This window comes from Artemia franciscana, chromosome 16 (genome assembly GCF_032884065.1).
Source record: "Artemia franciscana chromosome 16, ASM3288406v1, whole genome shotgun sequence".
Taxonomy (NCBI): domain Eukaryota; kingdom Metazoa; phylum Arthropoda; class Branchiopoda; order Anostraca; family Artemiidae; genus Artemia; species Artemia franciscana.
The window spans coordinates 7,800,953-7,825,906 of record NC_088878.1 but is presented as its reverse complement, the minus strand read 5'-3'; the positions used below and the strand labels follow the sequence as shown (position 1 = coordinate 7,825,906).

The following is a 24,954-nucleotide window of genomic DNA, read 5'->3' as shown; positions in this document are numbered from 1 at the left end:
ACTTATCTTCATATTCTTCCAAACTCTTTTTTTAACTGTGAATAAAGTACATTTGACCTTGGCTATTCTACTATTAACATTTTCACTGTACCCACCATCTCTGCTAATAATAATATCAAGGTAAGGAAAGCTGTCCTGTTTATTAATCTTATCATTATCCAACTTCACCTTTTCCTCTTCAATTATTCCAAGCTTTAGCCACTTAGTCATCTTAACATGAATTTTCAAGCCTATTCTAAAACCCTAAACTCGCAATACCTCTCGAAGTTCATATATTTTGCTCAAACTTTCATCTAGGATGCTTGAATCATCAGCATAATCTAGTTCTAGCATAGTTTTACTTTTCCAATTGATTGCGTGTTCTCCCATTGCTTTTCCTGTGCTCCTCAAGACGAAGTCCAGTAAAATGATTCGTATAAAGGAAGATAGAACACAATTCTACTTAACTCCTAGTTTAATACACCCGGCATTAAACAAGCACTCGAGGCCTTATTATTTCTTAATCCTTTGGATAAAAAAAATAATAAGGCCCCGGTTTAACCCTTGGTCTTTTAATCCTCTGTCAATCTGAACAAGTCCAGATTGACTACTCGCTCTCAATTTATTAACATACCAGTACAATATTTTACTATTGTGCCGTCTTGCTGCCTCTTCCAGTTCTTCAGCAATTATATTCGTGACTTCCACGTCATAGCTCCTTAGTTCACATGTTAATACTGTCTCTATTTTCTTTAAATTGCTCTTATTTCATATGATTTATCACTTAGATGGTTCTGGTACAAGCCCCTTCTCCCCTCTGTTAAACATAAAGCTAAAAAAAAACATAAAACATTAAAACAAATTATATTACCACTTAAGTTTTATTTCTTAAGCAATGAAATTTTGGTTTTCAATAAGGCCACAGTTTACACAATTAATCAAACAGTTTGTGGTAACGAGCTGTAGTAAGGAACGATCCGGCACAATAGTAAACGAAACTTTAAAAAATGGGATTTTGATAGTAATAGATACATCAAAAGAATCGAATTTTTATGCTGATTTAAAATGTTCAAATTTCATAACATTTTGTCTTACTTATCATAAGCTACGAGCCTGAGAAAATTTGCCTTGTTTCGGAAAATAGGAAGAAACACCCACTGAAAGTCATAGAATCTTAACGCCCTGCTCTTTACGCTAAAGTTTTTCACTGTTTTAACAAGTAGATTTGAGGGAAAGAATCATACTTTAGCGCAAAGAGCGGGGCTTGAGGAGGGAACAGTCCCTTTCATATACGGAGTAATCTCCGCTCGTTTTAAGTTTTAATGTCGCTCCTTACTTTCAGGTAAAAAAACTTGTTTTTTTGTTTAATGTCATTCAAAAAGCTGGCTAACGAAATAGCACTTGTTTGAGGTTTAAACTGAAAAAGACTTCAGTTCAATGATGACTTGTGTGTCCAAACTCAACAGGGTAGCTTATTATCTATTTTGCAGTGCTAAACCAGTGCTTTTGAAGCTGATTAATCTTCCTTGTGATCAGATGAAAGTTCTTAAGCCAAACTTGTCAGACATGATAACAAATAACAAAGAGAGGAAATACAGCAAAAAAAACATCTCTAATGATACTGCGGCCAGTTGAGAGAAAAGAGATGAAAGACTAAAATAACGTTGATATTTCGCCTGTATCTATACTATGTGTCCTTAGCACGAGATAAAAAGAAAAACACTAAACTTTTACTTGTTATTACTTGTTTTAATTGTCTCTCTGGGATCCGGGTGTTTTTTTGTCTCTTTGTCTGTCTTTGTGTGTTTTTGCGTCCGATTTTGTATGTTTGTATGTGTTTTTGTCTCTCTACCTCTCTCTGTGCCTGTGTATGTGACCTGGTGTTTGCTTTTTTCTGTGTCTATCTTCTCTGTACACTTGCTTCCGAGTGGTGTTTGCCTCTCTCTCTCTCTCTCTCTCTCCCTCTCTCTCCCTCTCTCTCTCTCTCTCTTTCTCTCTCTCTTTCTCTCTCTCTCTCTCTCTCTCTCTCTCTCTCTCTCTCTCTCTCTCTCTCTCTCTCTCTCTCTCTCTCTCTCTCTCTTTCTCTCTCTATCTCTCTCATAAAATTAAACTCAATATTTGGTTAAAGTAATGATAATAGTTTTTGAAAGCTCATCAGTTCAAGATTTTACTTCACTGTAATTCTTTTTTTCTTTGTGTTGTAGTAAGTACAAAAGAAAATATTTATAATATAATTCGTTTTCAGGAGTAGACTTTAGACTTTTACAGTTAGGAAGGGGGTAGCAGCAAAACTCTTATTTGTAGTATTTTTTGTTTTTGCTTGATTTTTATATTAAATTTAAGTTTTACTCGTTTGAAGATTTATTTATTTACTTATATTAGTACCTGTTGTATGTTTGTTTGCTGTGATTGTTTATTTAAGTTCCATTCGCTTTTTTTCATTTATTCTTTAAAATTAATATATGCTCGTTTTGTACTGGAATTATTACAGGAATTTATTTCTGCTGATCTTAAATGTAATATGGCCCTTACTTTTCTTTAAAAAAAACTTCTTTTTCGGAAAGTTTTTTTAATTAATTAATTTAAAAAGAGAACTGGGCTATTTTCCATGATAAAATATAAAACTTGTCAATAAAATCTTTAACAGAATCTCAATCTTAACTGTTGTAAGATTAGGCGATATATTGGCTCCTTATGAGTGGGCTCTGGAAATTCTTTATCTGTCCTCTTCTGTCAAGTACAAAGAATATGTATATATATATATATATATATATATATATATATATATATATATATATATATATATATATATATATATATATATATATATATATACTAGCTGTTGGGGTGGCGCTTCGCGCCACCCCAACACCTAGTTGGTGGGGGCGCTTCGCGCCCCCCCCAAGCCCCCCCGCGCGCGTAAGTCGTTACGCGCCATAATAGTTACGCGCCATTGTAGTTGTGTCCCTATGTCCCACCTGTGAATATAGATAGATATATATATATGGTTTTAACTACGTAAAACTTGCGAATATACAACATTCTTTGCTGTCCCATTGTCTTTGCATATAAATAGATTGTCAGGTTTACCGACTCTTGAACATGCAACATATAATGGTCCATGGGAAAACAATCTGTATTCAGATCTATACCTCATGATTCTAATGATTGCCCTTGAGCTTTGTTGATGGTGATTGCTAATCGACCATTCCCTGTCCCGGTGTCCCGGTCGTCATTTACATCCCCCTGTTTCCCCCGGTGTCCCCGTTGTAGTTGTGTCCCTGTGTCCCGGTCGTCATTTATATTCCCTGTGTCCCGGGTCCCGGTCGTCATTTGTATCCCGGTGTCCCGGTCTGTATATACATTCGTTTTTTAGTTTTGTTTTTCTCCTTTATTTTTTTCCTTTTTTTTTCTTTTTTAGCTTATTTAGATTTTTAGATTTTTTAGTTTTTTTATTAGTTTTTAGTTTTTTTTTCTTTTTAGTTTTTTTGTCCCGGTCGTCATTTATATCCCCCTGTTTCCCCCGGTGTCCCCGTTGTAGTTGTGTCTCTGTGTCCCGGTCGTCATTTATATTCCCTGTGTCCCGGTCGTCATTTGTATCCCGGTGTACCGGTCTGTATATACATTCGTTTTTTAGTTTTGTTTTTCTCCTTTATTTTTTTCCTTTTTTTTTCTTTTTTTTATACTCCCTGTGTCCCGGTGCTTTGTTGATTGCTAATCGAACATTCCTTTTGTCCTGGTCGCTTTCTCTTTGAGTGTCGTCATTTATTTTTTTCTTTTTTAGTTCTTTTAGTTTTTACCTTTTTTAGTTTTTTTTAGTTTTTAGTTTTTTTAGTTTTTTACCTTTTTTTAGTTTTTTTAGTTTTTTTAGTTTTTTAACTTTTTTATTTTTTTTATTAGTTTTTAGTTTTTTTGTAGTTTTTGCCTTTTTTTTAGTTTTTTTAGTTTTTTAGCTTTTTTATTAGTTTTTAGTTTTTTTTGTAGTTTTTGCCTTTTTTTAGTTTTTTTTAGTTTTTTAGCTTTTTTATTTTTTTTATTAGTTTTTAGTTTTTTTTGTAGTTTTTGCCTTTTTTTCTCTTTGAGTGTCGTCATTTATTAGTTTTTGCCTTTTTTTCTCTTTGAGTGTCGTCATTTATTAGTTTTTTCCTTTTTTTTTTTAGTTTTTTATTGGTTTTTACCTTTATTTTAGCTTATTTTTCAGTTTTTTCCTTTTTTTTAGTTTTTTTTTATTTTTTATTTTTTTTAGTTTTTTACCTTTTTTTAGTTTTTTTAGTTTTTTTAGTTTTTTAGCTTTTTTACTTTTTTTATTAGTTTTTAGTTTTTTTTTGTAGTTTTTGCCTTTTTTTAGTTTTTTCAGTTTTTTTTTAGTTTTTTTTTGTAGTTTTTGCCTTTTTTTAGTTTTTTTAGTTTTTTAGCTTTTTTATTTTTTTTATTAGTTTTTAGTTTTTTTTGTAGTTTTTGCCTTTTTTAGTTTTTTCAGTTTTGACGTCACCTGATCCAGTTTTTTCAGGTGACGTCACCTGACACATCCATCCACACATCCATCCACAACTTATTTTTATATATATAGATATATATATATATATATATATATATATATATATATATATATATATATATATATATATATATATATATATATATATATATATATATATATATATATATTAATAGAATAGATAAGAATAGATAAATATATATCAAATAAATATGTTCAAATATCTGTAAAAAAGGAACCAAAGACTTGATTTAATTCTTGTAGTAGCTTATCTTAATTACTGATTAGGTAGTAAGGGTTCTTCGTTTTTGGGCAATAGCGTGAAAAAAGTTAATAGTACTATTATTTCGAAAATCCATCCATTTTCTTCTTCATTGAAGTAGTGAAACCATAGGGGAGGTCTGGGCTGGCCATAACTTGGTGAAAAGTTCAAAATAACTCTTGCTTCAGAAGGAAAAGAAGGTGTGGTCTCTTATTATCGTATTATATACAAATTGAGACAACATTAGCTCTCTGTATTTCGTGTATATGACAACTAAGGCATAGGCTTCATATGATACTGTATCGCAACAATGGAGAGTGGGTCAAGTTTCTAAGTATTCTCAATGGAGAGTTTCAAGTAGAAATTTGGAAAATAATAGATCAAGAAAAAAGTGACATAAAGGTGCAAAAAAAAAAAACAAGCAAAACACTAGCTTGAATGATATTCAAGGCCTTTGTCCAACTCAGAACTTGTCAAATTTAAAATGAATGTCAAGAGATAGGTAGTAAAAATTACAGTTTTAAAAACTTCTTTGCCAAGACCTTGAATTATCTAAGCCTTGCTTTTCCGAATGAAAATATTTTTGGAAAAAAACCTTATAACCTTGTTATCTCAATGCTACGTCCTTGATTCAATAAGATTGACCTTAATATACCTAAACCTGTTTCTTGGAACTGGAGTCACATCTTTAACATTGTTTTGCACCCCTAAGAACAGTAGCCAGTTGAATTTACTCTAGTTATAAGACAAGGAACTTTTTACGGTGTAATGAAAATTCTTAGCTAAGACAACTAAATTTTCATAACCAAATCTAGTAAGGATACAGCCGCCAAAATTTTTTAAATTCAGCTAGAGTATATATTTCTGGATTTAATTTGTACTGTTGTTAAAAGATACAGAGAAACGTCATGACAAAATTAAAAATACAATATTTCATTTTTTCCAAGATTGAGATAGCTGTTTACCAGCATAATCTCTCAGTCTATCCACCTTCTCTTTCTTTGATCTTCTCCCATTAATTCTGTAGCGTTAACTTCATTAATTTTTTGGTATATTTTCTGATATGTAAAATTTTAGTAATTCATTTTATTTGATTAGTGATTATTTTTATGTGCTAGACTTCTTCTAATTAGTTTTTAAAATTTACATTTTAATAACATTTTTATTGCATTTTTTTTAACATTTGCTGGGTTTCGTTGTTTTGTTTTGTTTCTGGTTCTCTTTAGCTTGACAAAAGAAGTAAATTCAGCTCAATTAGAACCTGTTATATTCTTTTGAAAATAAACGTTATCTTATTTCTTATTAAGTAAAACATCAGCCTAGCATTGACTTACATAAGAAAAATATATTTTTTTTAAATTGAAATTAAGGATTAACACTAAAACTTTAAACGGATCGAGGCTATTCTGTACATAAAGGGTCCTGCTCTTTCTTCAACCCTTACTTTTTAGGCTAAAGTCTTAAGTTCTTTAAAAATACTCGTTATTCAAATTCAACAGCCTTTGGGTTTGAGTGATCTTTATTAAATAATTTTGAAAATAATTACTTTAGCACAAAGGGCGAGGGTTGAGCCCCCTCGAAATTCTTCGACGAAAACCCTTCGATACGAGGGTTGGCAGCCCCCTCGCATACGAAATAATTTCTGTTTGTTTTAAGTTTCAATTTTGCTCTTTACTCTAAACTGACGAAATTAGATTTTTATTTAGTTTCTGACCGAATTTCAAATCATGCCAGAAAATTTTATTTCCCCCATGTAAAATATCCGCTGGAAACTCCCCCATTAAACATTCTTCCTCATAAGAAATTCTCTCCGTGGAAAGCCTCCTTGCAAGAAATTATCCCCCTTCTCCCAAAAAATTATGTATGTTTCCCAATAACAATATATGGAGGCAATCGGAAAGTCGCATAATTTACTGCCCTTTCTCCAGAGGCTTTGGGGTGGGGACATAGGGCTTAGAGTCATAGTTACTGGACATTTTAACTATGATGAATCAAACAGCTATCCAGAGCATTATATTGGACTTCCTTGGTGAAAAAAGGGCACGGGAGGGGGCTAGCCACCTTAAAATCTATTTGGTAAATAATTTTTAAGACCACACTGGTTAGGCATGACAAAACAAAAAAAAAATAAAAGAAGAGAATATGAGGATGATAACAGCCGGTTAAAAATAGATAAAAGAATCCGGTTAAAAATAGATAAATTTTATTAATAAATAAAAAGATAAAAGTCCAGAGGACAATAATAATACTAATAATAAATAACCGTAAAGCAAACACTAAAGTTAAAAGAAGAAGACCCAGGTGTTTCTTGTTTACTTTAATGTTTTTTATATTTTCCTTTGTACTTTTATCTGCTGTGTTTTATTATTTTATTCTCCACTGAAGTTCAACTGCCCTCCCAAGTTCCCTACCAGTTGAACTCTCAGTGCTTCACCACGAGGTTAACCATTGCATACTACAAGGACCTCAAAATACGGGCATTACTCTTGGTCAATCCAAGTGATCGCGGACGCCTATCTCAGTTGAACTCTCAGCTAAGCTGTTGCTCCTTTTTTGGAGTAGAACTACAAACTTGGTAAATTTTTGTTTAATTTATCAATTAACATGTATAAAGAAAACACAACTTAATGGTGGATGGTGAACAAAAAGGCAGACTAGCAAATGTTAATATATTTGTTTAATATGACTTACACCTGGTTTAATCTCTCCTCCGAGTACTGATAATCAATAAGTTCTACAGGTGAATTTCATGTGTCAAATATGTTGTATTTATATGTGATTAAATAGCTTCAACCCAGTGTTAGATTTGGGTAGGCAAGGAAAATAAATTTTGCTGTCTTTGTAAAATAGCTTTAATAAAAATATAGTTACTTAAGATAATGCTTATTTAATAGAATAACAATAGTACTTTCCGTTATAAATGTATGCAAAGCAATAATAAACAAAGGCCATTACAAATGTGTATAAAGAAAATATAAAAACTATAGAGGACGGATGAAAATAAACTCAAGCTTTGATGAAAAGTTTTGACGAAAAGAAACTCAAGTTTGTATCTAAAAAAAAGGGACAAAAACAAAACCTTAGTTTATTGTTGCCAAGAAAAGTAAAAGAGTTAATAAGAAAAATCTAATTCACTTTTTCTTCTTTTTTCACTCATAACATACATAGGACTAAATTTTAAATACTTACTTTTGCTAAAAGACCCTAATATACGTATTTTGTATATTTTACTATTGATGACGAGGCCCAATATTTTATTATTGATGACGAAGCCTTTGAATAGATCGATATAAAGAGGAAAATGTGTGCCTTGTGGGGCTCAGGTGGCTTGGTGCTGAAGTGAGCTGTTAGTAAGTATTACTTTACGAGTAAGTTTTATATCAAAACATTGTACATGTTTAGAATCAGTATAAATAACAGAATTGACAGTTGCGAAGGTTTTTAGTGAGAACATAATTATTTAGAGTTTGGATTCATTATTGAAAAGTGTTACTCTTCACTTGCAGCTCATTACTACGAACTGTTTAAACCAAGGCTTTCTGAAATTGTGAAGGAGGCGATTACATCCTCTTTCAATCCTGTTTTTTTTTTCCAAATCCAAGTTCAGTATTTGTATAATAATGCTTTGTGAAGGATAGTCATCCCTGAAAAGTCCCTCTTACAAATATTTGTTAGAAGGGAGAAGGGATCTGACATTTTATAACTGAATATAAAGTCTTCATCTCCAGAGTTTAAAGGTCCCATGCTTCAAAATAGTCTTTTTTGTAGTGATGTCTTTCATGGGCGCCAGAAGGAGGGTAAGAGAGTCAAAACCTCCTGTGTCTTGACTCTCTCTATAAGAAATACTCCAATCTAAATCTCATAAAAATAAAGCCGCTCATAGCACTTACTTCCCTCCTCCCCCTCCTAGGAAACTTTTTTGACGGCAACTATGATGTCTCCTAGCTTTCAACCGTTTGTGCCATGAAGCAAGTAATCTTCGATATTGCACAGAAAATACTTTCTTTAATAATAGGATTTTTTATTCCGCAGCACCCATGTTGTAATGTTACTCCAAAAATACTCCTACAAATGAAGAAAGATTACAAATTGGTTCCTGCCTGCCCTCCCCCTGAAAAACCTTTCAATACATTTTTGAAGGCCCCTAGAAAGGAAGACAATATTGAATATACATATATAAAAGAAAATCAGAAATATTCCCACCAAAATCTTAGCGAAAACAAAGCTACAGGTAGCTCTTTTTTGTTCTTTGTCCCCCCCCCCCACACAAATAGCCTCCTTTTTAACAGGCAAGCGTATAAATATAACGTTTCATGTTACACAGGAGGAATACTACTGCAATAGAAACAGACTATTCCAAAAATATTTTTAGGAAGGAAGAGAGGTCGGACATTATTTGCGCTTAGGTCGAACGGATTTTTTTAAATCCAAAAAGACTAAGGGACATACTACCCCTCAATATTTATTCTACGGGACTCTTATGGACGTCCTGAAAATCTAGCCCAAGCAGCGCTTCATGAGGCTTCAGAAATTCGTCCACAATAATTTCTAGTAATCTTCCCCCTAGTAGTTACTTATGGTTTGCCATAATCCTATCTACCTATAACTTCTAATTGGTTCAGCATGGTTATGGTTATTTGTACATAATGGTTTATTTTAGGTCATAAACGATCGTGGTCTATCATAGTCCCCAATGTAACACAGCATACAATGGTTCACCGCAAGTAAAACCGAGATATTATTTAAACCGTTTTTTTTCTTTTTCAACGATTTGGCTATTTCTGAATTTCAGGTAGATAGTATTTTGATCCTTTCCAGGTTAACATTTAAGGTTAGAAATGAGGCTAGTAGCTGGTTTTGTATTGAATCAGGAGTTTAGAAGGGTTGTAGTCTATCTCCATTTATATTCCTCATTTTTATTGACTTTGTCCTAAGGAACATGGTAAAGGCTAAAGGTAAGCATGGAATTAAATAGGAACGTAAGACTCTCCTAGACTTGGAACATCTTGATGATACGAGAATCCTGAATGAAAATGTTAGCAAAATGAATGATTTTTTTTGGAGATTTTGACAACTCAGGGAACACAAAAAGGCTTGAAAATTAATGTTAAGAAAACTAGACACTTGGAGTTGGACTAGATGAAGGTAAAGAGGTGATGTTGATTAACCGTAAGAACGGTTACGTTCGTAAGAACGATCAAGTTGATAGCTTCACCTACCTAAGTAGTATCAACAGTAAAGATGGTGGGTGTAGCGAAGGTATTAAAAGTAGAACATTTAAGGTCCAGAGCGTTTTTGACAGTAGAAAGAAACGGAAGAATGGGAAGATAAATCTACGAACCAAGATAAGAACTTTGGAAGCAATAGTGATGACAGTGGTCAAGTAAGGCTCTGAAACGCGGGCGCACTGAAAGACGAAGGATTACTTATTAGATATTTTCCAGAAGAATTGCTTACGGATTACTTTACGCACCCGTTTAACTGAACGTATTTCAAACTGTAAGCTGTACGACAAATATGGCTCTATCTCGTTTTCTAGGCCTATAATAAGAGAAAGGTCGAAATGGTTTAGGACACGTTTATTGGATGAAAGATGATAGATTGCCAAAGGTAGCCCTTTTTGACTAACTATCTAGAGCCAAACGAAAAGCAGGTCGGCCCTGAATTGAGTGGGAGGAAGTCGTAAGAAAGGATTCATGGGAAATTATAACTCATTTGGAGACTAAACAGGGAAACCTTTTTAAATAGATTGGGATGGAGAAGGAGCATACGTTACTGTGTTGACCTTAGGTGGCTTAGTGGACCTTAGGTTAGTAGTAGTAGTAGGCTAGTAGGTTCAAATTGATGTGCAGCAGAAATAGGCTTTTTGTTTTGTACTGAAATTAAGGAGCAAAATTAAAACTTAAAACGAAAATAAATTATTCTATATATGGGCTGGGCTTTCCTCTCCTCAATGCCTCTCTCTTCAAGCTAACGTTGTATAAGAGCTTTAAATATGTTTCTCTAATTACATTGCCCTTGTGTTTCAGGAATTGTTCTTAAGGAATTGAGACAAAAGGTCAAACTATAGCGTAAAGAGCGGGGCTTCCCCTCATATAGGGAATAATTTCTTTTGTTTTTTATTTTTATTCTGTGCTTCTTACTTTTAGTACATATAACTTTTTGTTTGTTTATTTTCTGTTTTTTTTTTTTTTTTTTAAATAATCCTAGGATATCTGCCCTCTTCGTGAAAAATCCCAACGACAAATTACACTACAGAAAGTTCTTCCTGTGTAAATTTTTCCGCCGGGAAATTACCCCGGAACAATTTTATCCTCGTTATGAATCCAATACCCCCCCCCCAAAAAAAAAAAAATTCTTACTTACGATTTTGCCTGAAAAAAATAATCCTTAGCCTATTTTGATTTCAGGAAAGACCTGTTTTTATTAAATTTCTGATCCTTTTTGAGGTCAAAGGCGAATCCCCCCTGTGTGGAAAATATTTCCCGGTAACCTACTCCACCCCTACAGGAAAGTTTCTCCTGTAGAAAATTTTCTCATGGAGAATTTCACCTGGTAATAACTCCGCCATGGAGAATGTCCCCCGTGGGAACTTAAAAATCCTCAAGAGAATTCGAATTCCACTGAAAATTCCCCCAGACAATTCCTCCAAAGCATCTCCACAAATAAAATGGAATTGTCAACGAGAAAGTAAGACAAATAAAACGAATTTCGTATGCGAATTCTGGCAAACTCTCCCCGTGTGAAATTCCCTCGAAAACTTTACCCCGGAAACTTCCTTCCCAATGGGGAGTTCTTCTCGTAGAATATCCATTCCAAGAAAGTCTCACACCCCTATAAATTATCGGTATACTACCTTATAACAAATACTTTACGTAAACGAAGGAAAAATTGTATAAACTTGCGGTCCTTTCTCCAGTAGTTCGGGGGGGGGGGGGTCATGTCATCTTTAAAGACATAGTTATTGTGCTTATCAGTTGTGGTGAACAAAATTACTACCTCAAACTTTTGATCAGACAACTTTTGAAAAAGGGCATGCGTGGGGGGGTCTAATTACCCCCCTATTTTCATTTCAGGAAAGACCTGTTTTTATTAAATTTCTGATCCTTTTTGAGGTCAAAGGCGAATCCCACCTGTGTGGAAAATATTTCCTGGTAACCTACTCCACCCCTAATGGAAAGTTTCTCCTGTAGACAATTTTCTCATGGAGAATTTCACCTGGTAATAACTCCCCCATGGAGAATGTCCCCCGTGGGAACTTAAAAATCCTCAAGAGAATTCCAACTCCACTGAAAATTCCCCCGGACAATTCCTCCAAAGCATCTCCACGAATAAAATGGAATTGCCAACGAGAAAGTAAGACAAATAAAATGAGTTTCGTATGCAAATTCTGGCAGACTCTTCCCGTGAAAAATTCCCTCGAAAAGTTCACTCTGGAAACTTCCATCCCAATGGGGAGTTCTTCTCGTAGAATATCCATTCCAAGAAAGTCTCACACCCCTATAAATTATTGGTATACTACCTTATAACAAATACTTTACGTAAACGAAGGAAAAATTGTATAAACTTGCGGTCCTTTCTCCAGTAGTTCGGGGGGGGGGGTCATGTCATCTTTAAAGACATAGTTATTGTACTTATCAGCTATGCTGAACAAAATTACTACCTCAAACTTTTGATCAGACAACTTTTAAAAAAGGGCATTCGTGGGGGGTCTAATTACCCTGCAATTTTTTGGTCACTTGAACAGGGCACTAGAACTTTCAATTTCAATTCAAATGAGCCATGTCACAATATTTTAGGACAATTGGTTTGATACGGTCTACCCGGGAAAAGAAACATACATCCGTTATCTTTCTTCTGGCAAAAAAAGTTATATATTTGGAATCAGTATAATAAATAGATGGTTTCGATATTTCTATTGATATCAAAACCCAGTATTTAGAGTTTCGGTTACTATTGAACCGTGTCGCTCCTTACTTACAGTTCGTTAACACTAACTGTTTGAACTAGGCAAATAACTTGAAAACGTCCAAACTTTCTTGAATTCTATGTATTTTGACATCACCATGAAAACTAGCTTGCTTTTCTTTTGTAGATCTTCATTAAAATTCTGGTTTTGGAGCATCAGTTCAAATAATAAGGGTAGATTCTGCTTGGCTCTAATTGTAATTGACGTCTAGAAAAACTTCAACTAGTTTATGAACTGGGCCGCATCCAGATAGATGTTCGACAAGAGGGGGTATTTGTTCCGAAGGGGAGTTTACAAAAAAAACTAAAAACGTATCAAAAATGTGTTTTGATACATTTTTGTTACACTTTTATAAGTTGGGCAAACATTCATCGGGAGGGGGCTGAGATCCCCTAACCCCTTCTCTGAATATGACTTTGTCATTCATTACTCCCTAATTCGCCCATTTCTGACCTGTTATGGTGAATGAACGGCCCAAAAATTGAATAGATAGTATTTGAAATACTACAGTATAATTCTTACTTAAATTCAGATACAGAATAATTTATTCTCATAATTATATATCACATTGTTTTGATTGAAACAAAACTTAGTAAGCAATAGTCACTTTTGTATATCACAAAAATGTTTAAACATTATACCATATAACGGTAGAAATCAGAAACACTTGTAGATAACAAACTAAGTCGGAATAGCTATAGCAAAAAAGGCAATAGTACTTAAATTCACGGATTCAATAATCCAAATAATTCAATAATCCCCTTATAGAATTCAATTCTGCAAAATAAATCTCAAGTTCTTCAATTGGGGATCAATTTTTACAAATTCGTAACCCTTTTTTCTTCCTCGACCTGGTGATCGTTTCGCTCTGCTAACCTCTATTTTAGGTTCATGTTTTACTTCTCCCATGCCTTCGAGGACATATCCAGAGAAGCTTTTGAGTGAATGGAATCCAGTATCTAAGTTGGATTTTTCTTGGCTATTGATGTTGATGACAGATCTTTCGGGATCACTATTGAGTGGCTCTACGGCTGTGATCTCAAATCCCAAGCTTGACTCCTGTTGTTTATCAATGTTGTCCGAGTCACTACTGAGTGTTTCATCTGCCACAGCCTGAGGCTCTATGATGGAAATAATTTTGTGCCTTACTGGATTGAGAGGGAAAGATGCGACCACCGTGATGGTTAAAAGCAGTAACATAGTGCACTGTAAAAAAAAAATTACTTTATTTAAAATTAAAAATTAGTATTTCATGTTAATAGTTTTGGTACTTGTGTATTATTCAGGACACACTCAATAAGTGAAGTAAGGCTCTTTCGTGAAACAAACTACGATGCAGGTACATTTTAACTAAATATTTTTTTATATAGAGGTGGTTAAATTAGGTCAACTAAGGTATTTGATATAATGCACCCCCACCCCCTATTATGCAAATATATAGCCCAAACCACTTATTTACAAGCAAAATGACTTTTTTCAGTTATGGCCTATTGTTACACTTCCAAAAATTCCTTCTCGTAAGAATATAAAGTCATGTTGTGTCCATTGATGCACTGTTTTGTTGTGGAGAACAACCCCTCATCCTGGAAAAATATAATTGCCTCTCTTTCAGTCTTTGGCAAATCCCAAATCTTCCTTTCAAAATCCATGTTCAGACACTATCTTCTATCACTATGCGTAGCAAACTAAATTGAGTTTTGTCTTTGGGGCTATGAAACCGGATTTTCTCAGCAAAATTCTTGACTGTGTTCTGAATTGAATTGAATCAATTGAATAATGAACAAGTACCAAATATTTAATTAAAATGTACCTGCATCGTAGTTTGTTTCACGAAAGAACCTAACTTCATTTATTGAGTGTGTTCTGAATGATACACAAGTAACATAGTTTTTTTTTTCCTATTAGCAGGATCAATGACAAATAAGAGGATTAAAAACTGATAGGAAAAGAAACTCAAGTTGGTCCTAAAGGAAGGAAATTAAACATAGCCTAGGTTTACCCGGCAAAACATTCTAGTAATTTATAAAAGATGAAACAAAACCAAAACTCATTTATTTCTTACCTAACGTTTTTACCCGTTTTTTACATTGACGGGTCCATTGGGAACAGGAGGAAAGTGCCCTCCCAAAATTGTTTCTGGTGCCCTCATTTATTGTTTTCTTCTGTTTTTAGCTCAACACCGATATTCCCAAGATAAAAAATAAGAAAACACAAAAAAAAATTATTTCTTATTTATTGAATTATCCGTATGAAACTTACAAAATATACCCTTGACGAAAAACCCATGGGACCTCTTAGATATGTGATAAAGCTGCACACACACATATTGGGAAAGTTCCAGGAAGATGGGAAGCAACACAAATATTTAAAGTCGTATTTTAAAAAAATTATACTGATTGTTTAGATTCATCGCCTAAGTTAATCAAGTATCTGTTTAAAAGGCTTATTGTACATGTTTAAAAATGGAATTATTAAAAATAAATTTCAAAATATATACTTACAAAACTAGATTTAAGGCAATGCGGTATCTTACAAAATCGCTGTATCTCGTTCATAACAAGCTATTTTTAATTTTTGCGGCCAAGCGATTGATTAGGCGGTCTTGTCATAACCTATAACTTGACCATGATGTATTTAAATTGAATTTATACAAAAAAAAAAACGGATTCAATAATCCAAATAATTCAATAATCTTCTTATAGAATTCAATTCTGCAAAATAAATCTCAAGTTCTCCAACCGGGAGAAATCCTGTGCCCCCTTCATGGAAATTCTCTTCCCCCATGACAGATTCCTCCATGGAAATATCCTCCCATGTAACCCCTCAGCCGTTGATTTTTGAATTGAAAATGGAATAATTGTGGGAAAAGTCAAATCATGGCCCATTGTAGAAAAAGCCAAGACAGATAAAGCCAAAAGATCCTCTGAAATCTACTTGTTTTACTGCATCAGCACCATCTTAAACTTTTTTTTTCTTTTTTTCTAACAGCGGGACTGCTTACGCATAACGGATGCAGGAACATCACAAAAAATATTGGAGACCAAGTCTCCTTCTGTCAAAACTGATAAATCAACAGCTTTTTTATTATATTGAAAACTCTCAGTTTTTCTGCCTCAAAGGAAATCCTTTGGATAAATAATCCTTTAGAAAACTAAAACCCGGTACCTACTTTCAAAGAAATCTTTAGATAAACTATTTAACCAATCTTGCATCGGATATAGAAATATTCAGTTTCAATGAAACTTGCATCGTCACATTTTGTATTTTATTTTTTTGTTAAACGAAGCAAAATTTTGTTTTTAATTGCAAGAAAGGCTGGTCCCTAAAACTATTCTAATATACCTGCTCGAAAAAGCTATAATTAGTTCGGAGAAATTATGATTTGAGCATTGTGACCGCTTTGGGAGTTATATTTCGTGCACCCGCTTTCACTGAGATACTCCCTGACAAAGGGGAAGTTAAATTCTACTGTCTTGTCAGCCAAATTTGACAGTCAAACTGTTAATTTTCAATAGCTTTTGATGATAGCTAGTCCCCTCGGAGGCTTGTTTTGAGACGGTCAGCCAAAGGTGAGGCTCGCAAAATAAGATTTACGGTATTGCGTGGCCTTAAATAAGTTGTTTCGTAATAGCACGTTACTGAAGACGCAAAACTGACCTACAAATAACAACACAGAGAACAAAACAAGCAAAGAAAGGATGATATTATTAGGATCAGAAAAATCTATGATTAACCTACAGAAAATGGAAGATGATTTGTAATTTCCTCAATACTTATCTTATTTTTTTATTATTTATAATACTCCGTACTTTGTGTTTTTTTTACTTTTACGGGTAATAAAGTTCATTCATTCATTCATTCATAGTATTTCATTGACTATGATATCAAACTTTAGTATACGATTAAAACTACCTAAAAAAAAAACTCTAAATGCTCAGTTTTCTGGTTTTAGAATTTTACAGATGTTGGAAAACACCGAGTCAGTTTATTACACCTAGTTTTGTTAGTTATAGCTTATGTAATGTGCAAATCAATAATTTTTCTCGATTTTGAGTTTTGACTTCTCTCTTTACGAAGGTGAGGCAATGTGTGTGTGACTCAATCCGTGTTTAATTCAACCCTGTTCAATTCCACCCATTTAACTTAACCTTCGTTCAGCTCAACTCTTGTTCAACTTAATCCACATTTAACCCCCAACACCAGTATAGCTCAACTTCGTTTAAGTCACGCCATTCATTTAAACCAAATTCAACTGAACCTCCGTACAACTCAATTCCCTTTGAACTCCACACCATTTAACTCAAACTCATACAACTAAACACCAATCTACTTCAACACTCATTAAGTTCATCGCCATCCAAGTCAACCTAAATTTAACCCAAACCTCATACAATTCAACCCCCACCCCCAAAATTCAATCAACTTAATCTGTTGCAGAGTTTGGACTGGATTGGGGTTGAGTTGCACTGAAGTTGAGCTAAATCAGAGTTAAATCAGAACTGAATAAGACAGAAGTTGAGCTGCATAAGGTTAATATAAATGGAATGAGTTGAACAGGGTTGAATCAAACGTGAGAGGTTAGTTTACATGGGAACAGTGAGAAAGATAGTTTTTCTCAAATTAATATAACCGAAAGAGTACAAAAACGGATATCGAAGAACTGACCTTAGTGAGTTTAAGGAATGAGCCGTCACAATCTAAAATACAGCTTTGGAATGTTAGCAAAGGATATATTTTACTCCCTTAAAATTCTACAGGTGCATTACCGTTTTACGACTGTACCAAGTTACGTCAGAGAAATATATAGTAAGCCTATTTGGTACATTTATTTAAAGGGGCAACCGATGTACACTACTCATTTTATTTTTGATAGGGAAGTAGTCTTTGAGCATTATCAAGATTGTTTTTCCTTTTTTAGGGATACTTTAAAATGGAGTTTACATTAATTAAAAATATGCTTAGAAAAATGAAAGATACTATGAACTTACAACAATAATGTTCATTTTTGTGCTTCCAAGTTTTCTCTAAATAAAGTCCAAGCATAGACGCTAATTATATACCTTAACTAAACCGGTCTAATTTGTAATTCCGTAATAAAAAGCTGCTCGTGAAATTTTGCTCATTTGTAGAATATTAATACTAGTTATTGCCTTTGACTGACCCTGTTCTGATGCAGTAATACTGTCTTAAAGGAAATCATTGGATAATACGTCATGTGATAAATGATTGCTCGTTTTTGTGTACTGGAGTGCGCAGTATGACGCACGTATTTAATATGATGGCCTTTGTTTCCTCCCCCCTGAAAAAAAAGTTTTAACACTTTGAAGATGTGTCCTATATTTTCTTTTATTTATGTTTTTATTATGATATTTTGTGTTCCTATCGAGTATATGCCCCATCCAAAACAAATGACTGCGCACAAACATATTTCTTTATTAAACAAAGTGCCATGTGTCTTTAATGGAACTGGACTTACTGACTCCTTTGCTAAAAAAAAAATGAAAAAATGCAACAATACAAATCCACGGGAGTTTATAGTATTTGAAAAATATTGAAAAATCGACCAATTAATTGATTTATAATCCGTAATAACAAAAAAAAAGACTTAAAAACCTTATGATGGAGTAAACTAAAGAATATATAAGAAGGCGTTGAAAATAAATAGAAATATGAACACAGACTAACATAACGGCAATAATTGAATATCTGAGCCAGCGTTGTCAACGCTTTGAGATAAATTATACCGGCTATCCTAAATAATGCACCACAAAATATTCTTTGTGGTACAAATATAGTGCTTGCGCCTGTTTTTACTTGACAAACCAAATTACAGAAAAATTGTGGAGCAGGAAAACTTTCTTCAGTCAAATTTTCATCGTGAATTCATTAATGACTGCTACCTAGTAAAAAGCGAAAAACAACCAGTAATAACGAGTAGTCTGAAGATATATTTTGGAAAAATGTAAATAACAAAAAAAGATCCTGTGTAAAAAAGATCCTTGTAAAAAAAGATCCTAGTATAGTCAGAAAATTCTTAATCAGAAATGAATAACAAGGTGAATTCATCAAACATGTACTAAAAGTTTTGTTAGGCTCTATAAAGTGTTCAAATGCACTGCATTGTACCAGCATATCTAAGTTTTAACAAGAACAGGACAATTGTACCGTGTTGGTGACGCTAAATTGAGTCCTCGGATAGTCTGAATCTGAAGTTTTATTTTCGTCAGTCGTTGAAATATTGCCTGAGTATGTTCTTTACGTAAGTAAGTATTGAGAGTCCATGGAAGTAAAAAGAAATCTAATTAACATATTTAAAGAAGGTGCAATATACCTGTGACTTAATATGTTTTGAGAGAAAGGGCCTGATAGGGAAAACAGTAAGTTAATTCGTAATAGCGAAAGAGATAAACAGAGCTGATCAGTAGTTCCTCATTAGTAGTGATGTAGTAAAGGCAGTGGAAACATTTACAATGTTTACCCTTTTCTCTCATTGATACCGGTCTTTTTACGCAAATTGCTTCTAAAAAAAAATCCCAAAATATACAACACTTTTACAAAAGTCACTTCAGGAGGAGAAAGTAACTCTATCAGTTTTACCTCGGTGATCGTTAACAACTGCAACCAGTTTTATTCGAGACTAAAATCCTGCTTCACGGTCCTCCATAATCTTTTATCTTCTATTTTACAATCCGTTTGCAATCGGAGTATGTAAAATTTAAATTTTAGAATAGTCTCTGAAAATATGGATAGTGATAATAATATCTAAATATTTAAGTCGGTTTTAGCGTAATCTGACCAAGAAAGATTGGGATACCAAACAGGGTTAGTGACTTAAGTGTGCCCTGCCTAACACCTGTAAGGAGATTCTTATTAAAACGAGTCTTCGGTACCAGGGCTAGTGCTCTTTGGAATTTAATGCCAGAGTAGTGATTAGCTAATTTGGGGCCAAAAAAGCAACTAAAGTCAGGGCTGTAGCTTTTTAATTTCGGTACCGTAGGAAATCCAATAAATAGGATTTCTATCATGAAAATTTTCTTAATTAATTGGTCTCCATGAGCTGGGGTGAAATTTGTTGTGCATTTTTCCTCAGCTAAAAAAACTAACAAATACTTTATAATACTCATAAATTTCTTATGCTAATGGAATTACTTTTTAGGATTTTGGAGGGAGAGGGCCAAAATATTACATAAACGGTGTAAAATCTTATCTACGTTACTTTTTTATTTTTCTTACCAAAGAATGTCTTTGGTTTAGTAAGCAAGCTTCCCGACATCATGTCTTTAGAGCCTTGACCCAGATACCAAGGCACCAGATATAAGCTTTACCGCTTTCATAATGTAAAAGGATTCTGACTACCCCATTTTGCTCTAGACTGAAGATGTATATACCGCAGGTAACCAAAAACTGATAACATCATCTCTAGATTGATTCCCCAAAGAAAATTAACTTCCAGAAAATGGCCCCCTTTTTTTGGACTACCCCCCCTTCAAAATTCTCCCAACAGGTTTAATTGAGCAACCAAAGAAAGAGTAAGACAAATAAGAAGAAAGGAGATAAGAAGGAACTTTGGAATTATCTACCTGTATTCCATAGCATAACTGTAATTTATGTTGTTGAATATCTTATAATATTTGTTTTTATTACTTTTAATTTTTTTTCAAAGTTTTGGGACTTGAGTCTTTGGTCTAATATAGCAAGGTAAGATAAAGGTTTAAGTAAACAATTCAAGAATATGAAATTAGTGGCAGCTATAGAAGGACTTCCTTACAGTGAAATTGAACAGAGACGCAGGATGGGACTAAGAAATACGAGTAATCACTTCCCATGTACTTAGTCTGATTCTGATATATGGGGCACATAATACCAGTTCGTCCCTTGCAAACGAGAACGCGTCCATTAGACGTATCTCGGAAAGTTTTTCCATCTAAGTACCTTTAAATATTGTCTTGGCTTTTAATATCTGTCTTGGCTTTTTCCTACAATTGGCCATGACTTTGACTTTTCTCACAACTATTCCCTTTTTTTTAATTCAAAAATATTGGCAATTAACGGCAATTAATATCGCCGTTAACGGCAACTAATGCTTAACAATAACGGCAATTAATGCTTCATTAATATTGGTTCAAGCTTCAAAACGTATTGAAGAAAATTTAGGACGGAAAGAGCCGTTAAATTATTAACGGCTCTTTCTAATTTAACGGCTTTCTAAATTAACGGTCTTTCTAATTTATTAACGGCTATATTTATATATAACGTTATATATATTAAAATATATTTTACCTAAGCGAGCAAATTACTTATTTTAAACTTTATCTTACTCCGTTATGACAACCCAACCCTCAGCCCAAAGGACACGAAAAAAACAATTAGGAGAAATAGAAACTAAGTCAAATAGGATACTTTACACAATATATGGCACACGGTATAGAATATAGCAATTTTTTTGAAGGAGGGGGATCAGCAACATACCTCTTTGATTACCTTTTGAAAAGATTGAGCTAAAATACACCAGTCAAAGCAATTACAACATTTACAGTACAAGAATCAGGAAAGCATATTCCTCAGTAGTTGCAACAACGTTCATATTTGTGAATGTTGCTCATTCTCTACTTAATTCTTGCCATATTGAAGTTGTATTAATAATTTCTTCGATAGTTTATGATTCGGACAGATTAATAGAAGTACAAACCACCGTAACAATGTAATAAAAAGTAGAAGTGTGGGGATCTGTCTTTCCCTCGAGCTGTTGAAAGTAAAGAACGACGTTAGCACAATGTATTATTTCTTTCTTTTTTTTTCTTTGTATCTTCTTACCAAAGCACTTCGTATAGAAGAAATTGTCATAGAAACTTCGAAAGGGACCCATTCAATTGGAAATTGAAAGTTCTAGTGGCTTTCAAGAGCCAAAAGTGATTGGAAGGGCAACCAGCCACCCACTCATAACATTTCCCCAAACATATTCAATCAAAAACTTGAGATAACTATTCTGTTAAGCATAGTTGAAACGTCCAGTAATTATCTATTTAGCAATGATGATCTCCTTCCCACAGACATCAGGACAAAGGCTATAAGTTGTACTCACTGCTCATCATTAACATACAAAGTTTTTATGGAAGAGATGGACGTGTAAACTTCGGAGGGGCCTCATTCTGTTATAAATCAGAAGTTCTAGTGCCGTTTAAAGTGATCCGAGGATAACTAGCCCCCCAGGTCATCTTTCCCCCAAATGCATCCAATAGAAATTTTGAAACGGTCATTTTTATTCAAAATAGCTCAAAGCACTTCAGGATCAAGACAAACCCCCAGAGCTTGGGGGCAAGGGTTGTAAATTAAGTTCCGGGGATATATGAAATTCTGCTAGATGGAGTGAACAGATAAATTCTAAGGGAGGTTCATTTGATTGGAAATTTAAATTTTCAGTTCCCACGAATGAGATCCAAGTTTTGCATGGCAACTAGTCCCCCCCCCACAAAGCTCTCTTCTCCTATAATGCATCTGATTGAAGTTTTATGATAACTATTTTGTTCAAAATAGTCCAAAGAAGATATATCAATGTTTACAGAGTTGAAAAAACCCTCCAAAGTTCAGAAGTAAGGGTTATGAGCTATGCCCTAGAGGCAAATAAGGTTATATTGGAATGGGTGGTCGTATAAACTTTGGATGGAGCCGGGGCTCATTTGATTGGAAAAGTCGGTAATTCTAGTGCCCTTTTTCTGGGTCAAAAGTGATTAGTAGGCATGAAGCCCTTCCCCCCTTCAAAACACCTTTACCTTCTCAAAAGTCATTCAATCAAAATTTTGAGACAACTATTTTGCTTAACATTGTTGAAAGGTGAGGTATTATGCCTTTAGGAATGTCAGATCCCCTACGTCCATTAGGGCAAGGGCTATAAATTAGGCAATTCGTTTATTGTTCACATATGGTGTGTGTTAAGATAAGATTTATTTCAACAAAGCGGCTATCACAAGCCCAAAAGGGCCCAATTCGGAATTTAGTGTCAGTGCAAAATCATAAAATTGCAATCGATAAAATGCTCAAACATTTTGAGCATTTCCCAAATAAATTCCTACATTTTTAAATAGTGTGCTTGTCTTATTAAACGTTTCCTAGAAAGTTCATCGACTAACGATATCAGAAAAAAAAATCCAATTGAAAATATCCCTTATTTTTATTGTTTAAAGAAAAATACCAAATTCTGCAGAACATTTTATTAAATTTTTACTTGCCTGCATTGAAAATAGAAAAGAAATTTGAACTTTCCAAATCACCAATATCACAGTATCACACCGTAAATCAAATTTTGTTCTTCTCTAAAACCGCCTTAGAAATCAAAGTTCTGGGAAACTAGTAAAAGATTTCCTTGTTCATTTTCACTTTTTGGTACGATTCTGTAGTAATTCAGCTTTTTCAAAAAAAAAGTGTGATTTTTTTTAAAAGAAGCCATAATGTGGAGTTTTTTCTTGCTCTCTGTTTACTAAATATTATAATAAATGCAATTTCGTGTATACATAAATACAATTAATAAATTATAATAGCAATTGTAAAGAATAGAATTTCAATTTCTAATATTATTTCTTACTAGTCCCTGCTCCTCACGCTAACCTATGATTCATAGACAAATTGTTTAAACATAGTAGAATCTGCCTACTGTTAGAGTACTTTTTGCTCCTAGATTTCTCAATGAAAGTTTGTATACTTTTGTTTTACAAGCTGTATTTTATTAGTTGCAATTAATTATTAATTATTACTAATTATTAGTAATTAATTATTAACTTGCAATTCTCTCTCTCTCTCTCTCAAAAAAAAAAATTGTGTGCTCTGTCAGCTTTATCATATCCCAAAATAAAAGTATTTGCGTAAAATTGAATAAATTTTATAAATTATATATTACCTCAAACAACTTATTATGGCATGCCTTATTCACTTATTCTATTCGCAAGGCTAAGTTAAATTGCTGTTATGTGGTTTATTGTCATTATAATGGTTAGTATTTGGTTAGTTAATTACTAACCATTATAATACTTACCATTATGATGGTTAGTATTATTATGAAATAAAAGTATTCACGTAAAAGTATTCAAATAACTTATTATGGCATGCCTTATTCACTTATTCTATTCATAAGGCTAAAATAAATTATTGTTATGTGGTTTATTGTCATTGTAATGGTTAGTCTGAAAATTAAAAATAGAGCAAAAACGTAAAGAATTTTAACTGAAAGTTTCAAGTATTCAAGTCTCGTTCAATACTGCCATTCGGAAGGCAGTGCATTTTGAACAAGTTGATTACGAGTACTAATTATTTTCGTCTGTTTTATTAGTAGAATTCAGATTAAGTTAGTAAATTACGAAAGCATGGGGAAAAGAAAAATGACATTTAAAAAGTTCAGATCTAAAATTAGAATATGTTAAAGAGTTTGATTCTCCTTCCTTTCTCTTATTGTATTCATAAGGCTAAGTTAAATTATTCTTATCTAGTTTATTGTCATTGCTATGGGTAGTCTAAAATAAAACGAAAACGTAAAGAAATTTAACCCGACATGAAACATATTAATTAGCTTTCTTCCTTTCTAGCTTTAACTGAAATATTCAAGCATTCAAGTCTGGTTTGACATTGAAATTTTGAAGGGTAAAACGTTTGGAATGAGCTAGACACGTTTTTTTTATATATAATTGTTATGTTATTGTTATATTATTATATATTATATTAATGTTTTATTATTATAATATATTATTGTTAATAAATCAACATGTTTTACTAAAAGTGTCGAAGATGTATCTATAAAGTGACAGAGTCTAAAAATGTATAGGTTTTTTTAAATGTATAACAAAATTAAAAAAAGTAAAATAAGTTATATTTTCTCGGACGATCCGTCGTGAGTCTAGGCATGCACAGTATTGGCTTTCACAGTATTTTTAAAAAGGGTTTTAATATTCTATACTTGTTTTAATGTTGAAAATCTTAAACTAGATGAATACGTAAAAGGATTCAATTTTTATATTGCGATGTTATAGCTCGAGAATAATTTTACCAAGAACAACAGCTTATAGGCTTAATATTAGGCTTAAGAAAGTTTAAACTAAAGTTTCTTCACAAAGCGTTGCCCAGAATTTTCTTTTGACAGAATATATAGTATTGTCATTTTGAATGAAGATTTATTTCACATCAGAAGACGAATTTTTGGCCACGAGATGGACAAAATATCTTTAGTGGGTAAATGTTCGATTTTTGTCGGTTGAAGATTTG

General features: G+C 33.3%; 1 protein-coding gene and 1 long non-coding RNA gene across 2 annotated transcripts in view; one reads left to right on the top strand and one right to left on the bottom strand.

Annotated features, from left to right (window-relative positions):
• Positions 1–24,485, top strand: part of LOC136036997 (uncharacterized) — a 37,872-nt gene extending 13,387 nt beyond the window's left edge. The window contains exons 2-3 of the long non-coding RNA XR_010619846.1: positions 7,125–7,314; positions 24,282–24,485. This is a non-coding gene — a long non-coding RNA (uncharacterized LOC136036997). The remainder of the gene's footprint in view (positions 1–7,124; positions 7,315–24,281) is intronic.
• On the bottom strand, positions 13,204–17,818 carry LOC136036995 (uncharacterized). The gene is made up of 2 exons (XM_065719396.1): positions 17,697–17,818; positions 13,204–13,914 (listed from the first exon to the last, which is right to left on the bottom strand). Exons 1-2 carry the CDS (start codon positions 17,709–17,711, stop codon positions 13,480–13,482), a joined length of 450 nt encoding a protein of 149 aa, XP_065575468.1. The 5' UTR covers positions 17,712–17,818; the 3' UTR covers positions 13,204–13,479.
• Positions 24,486–24,954: the final 469 nt, after the last annotated feature.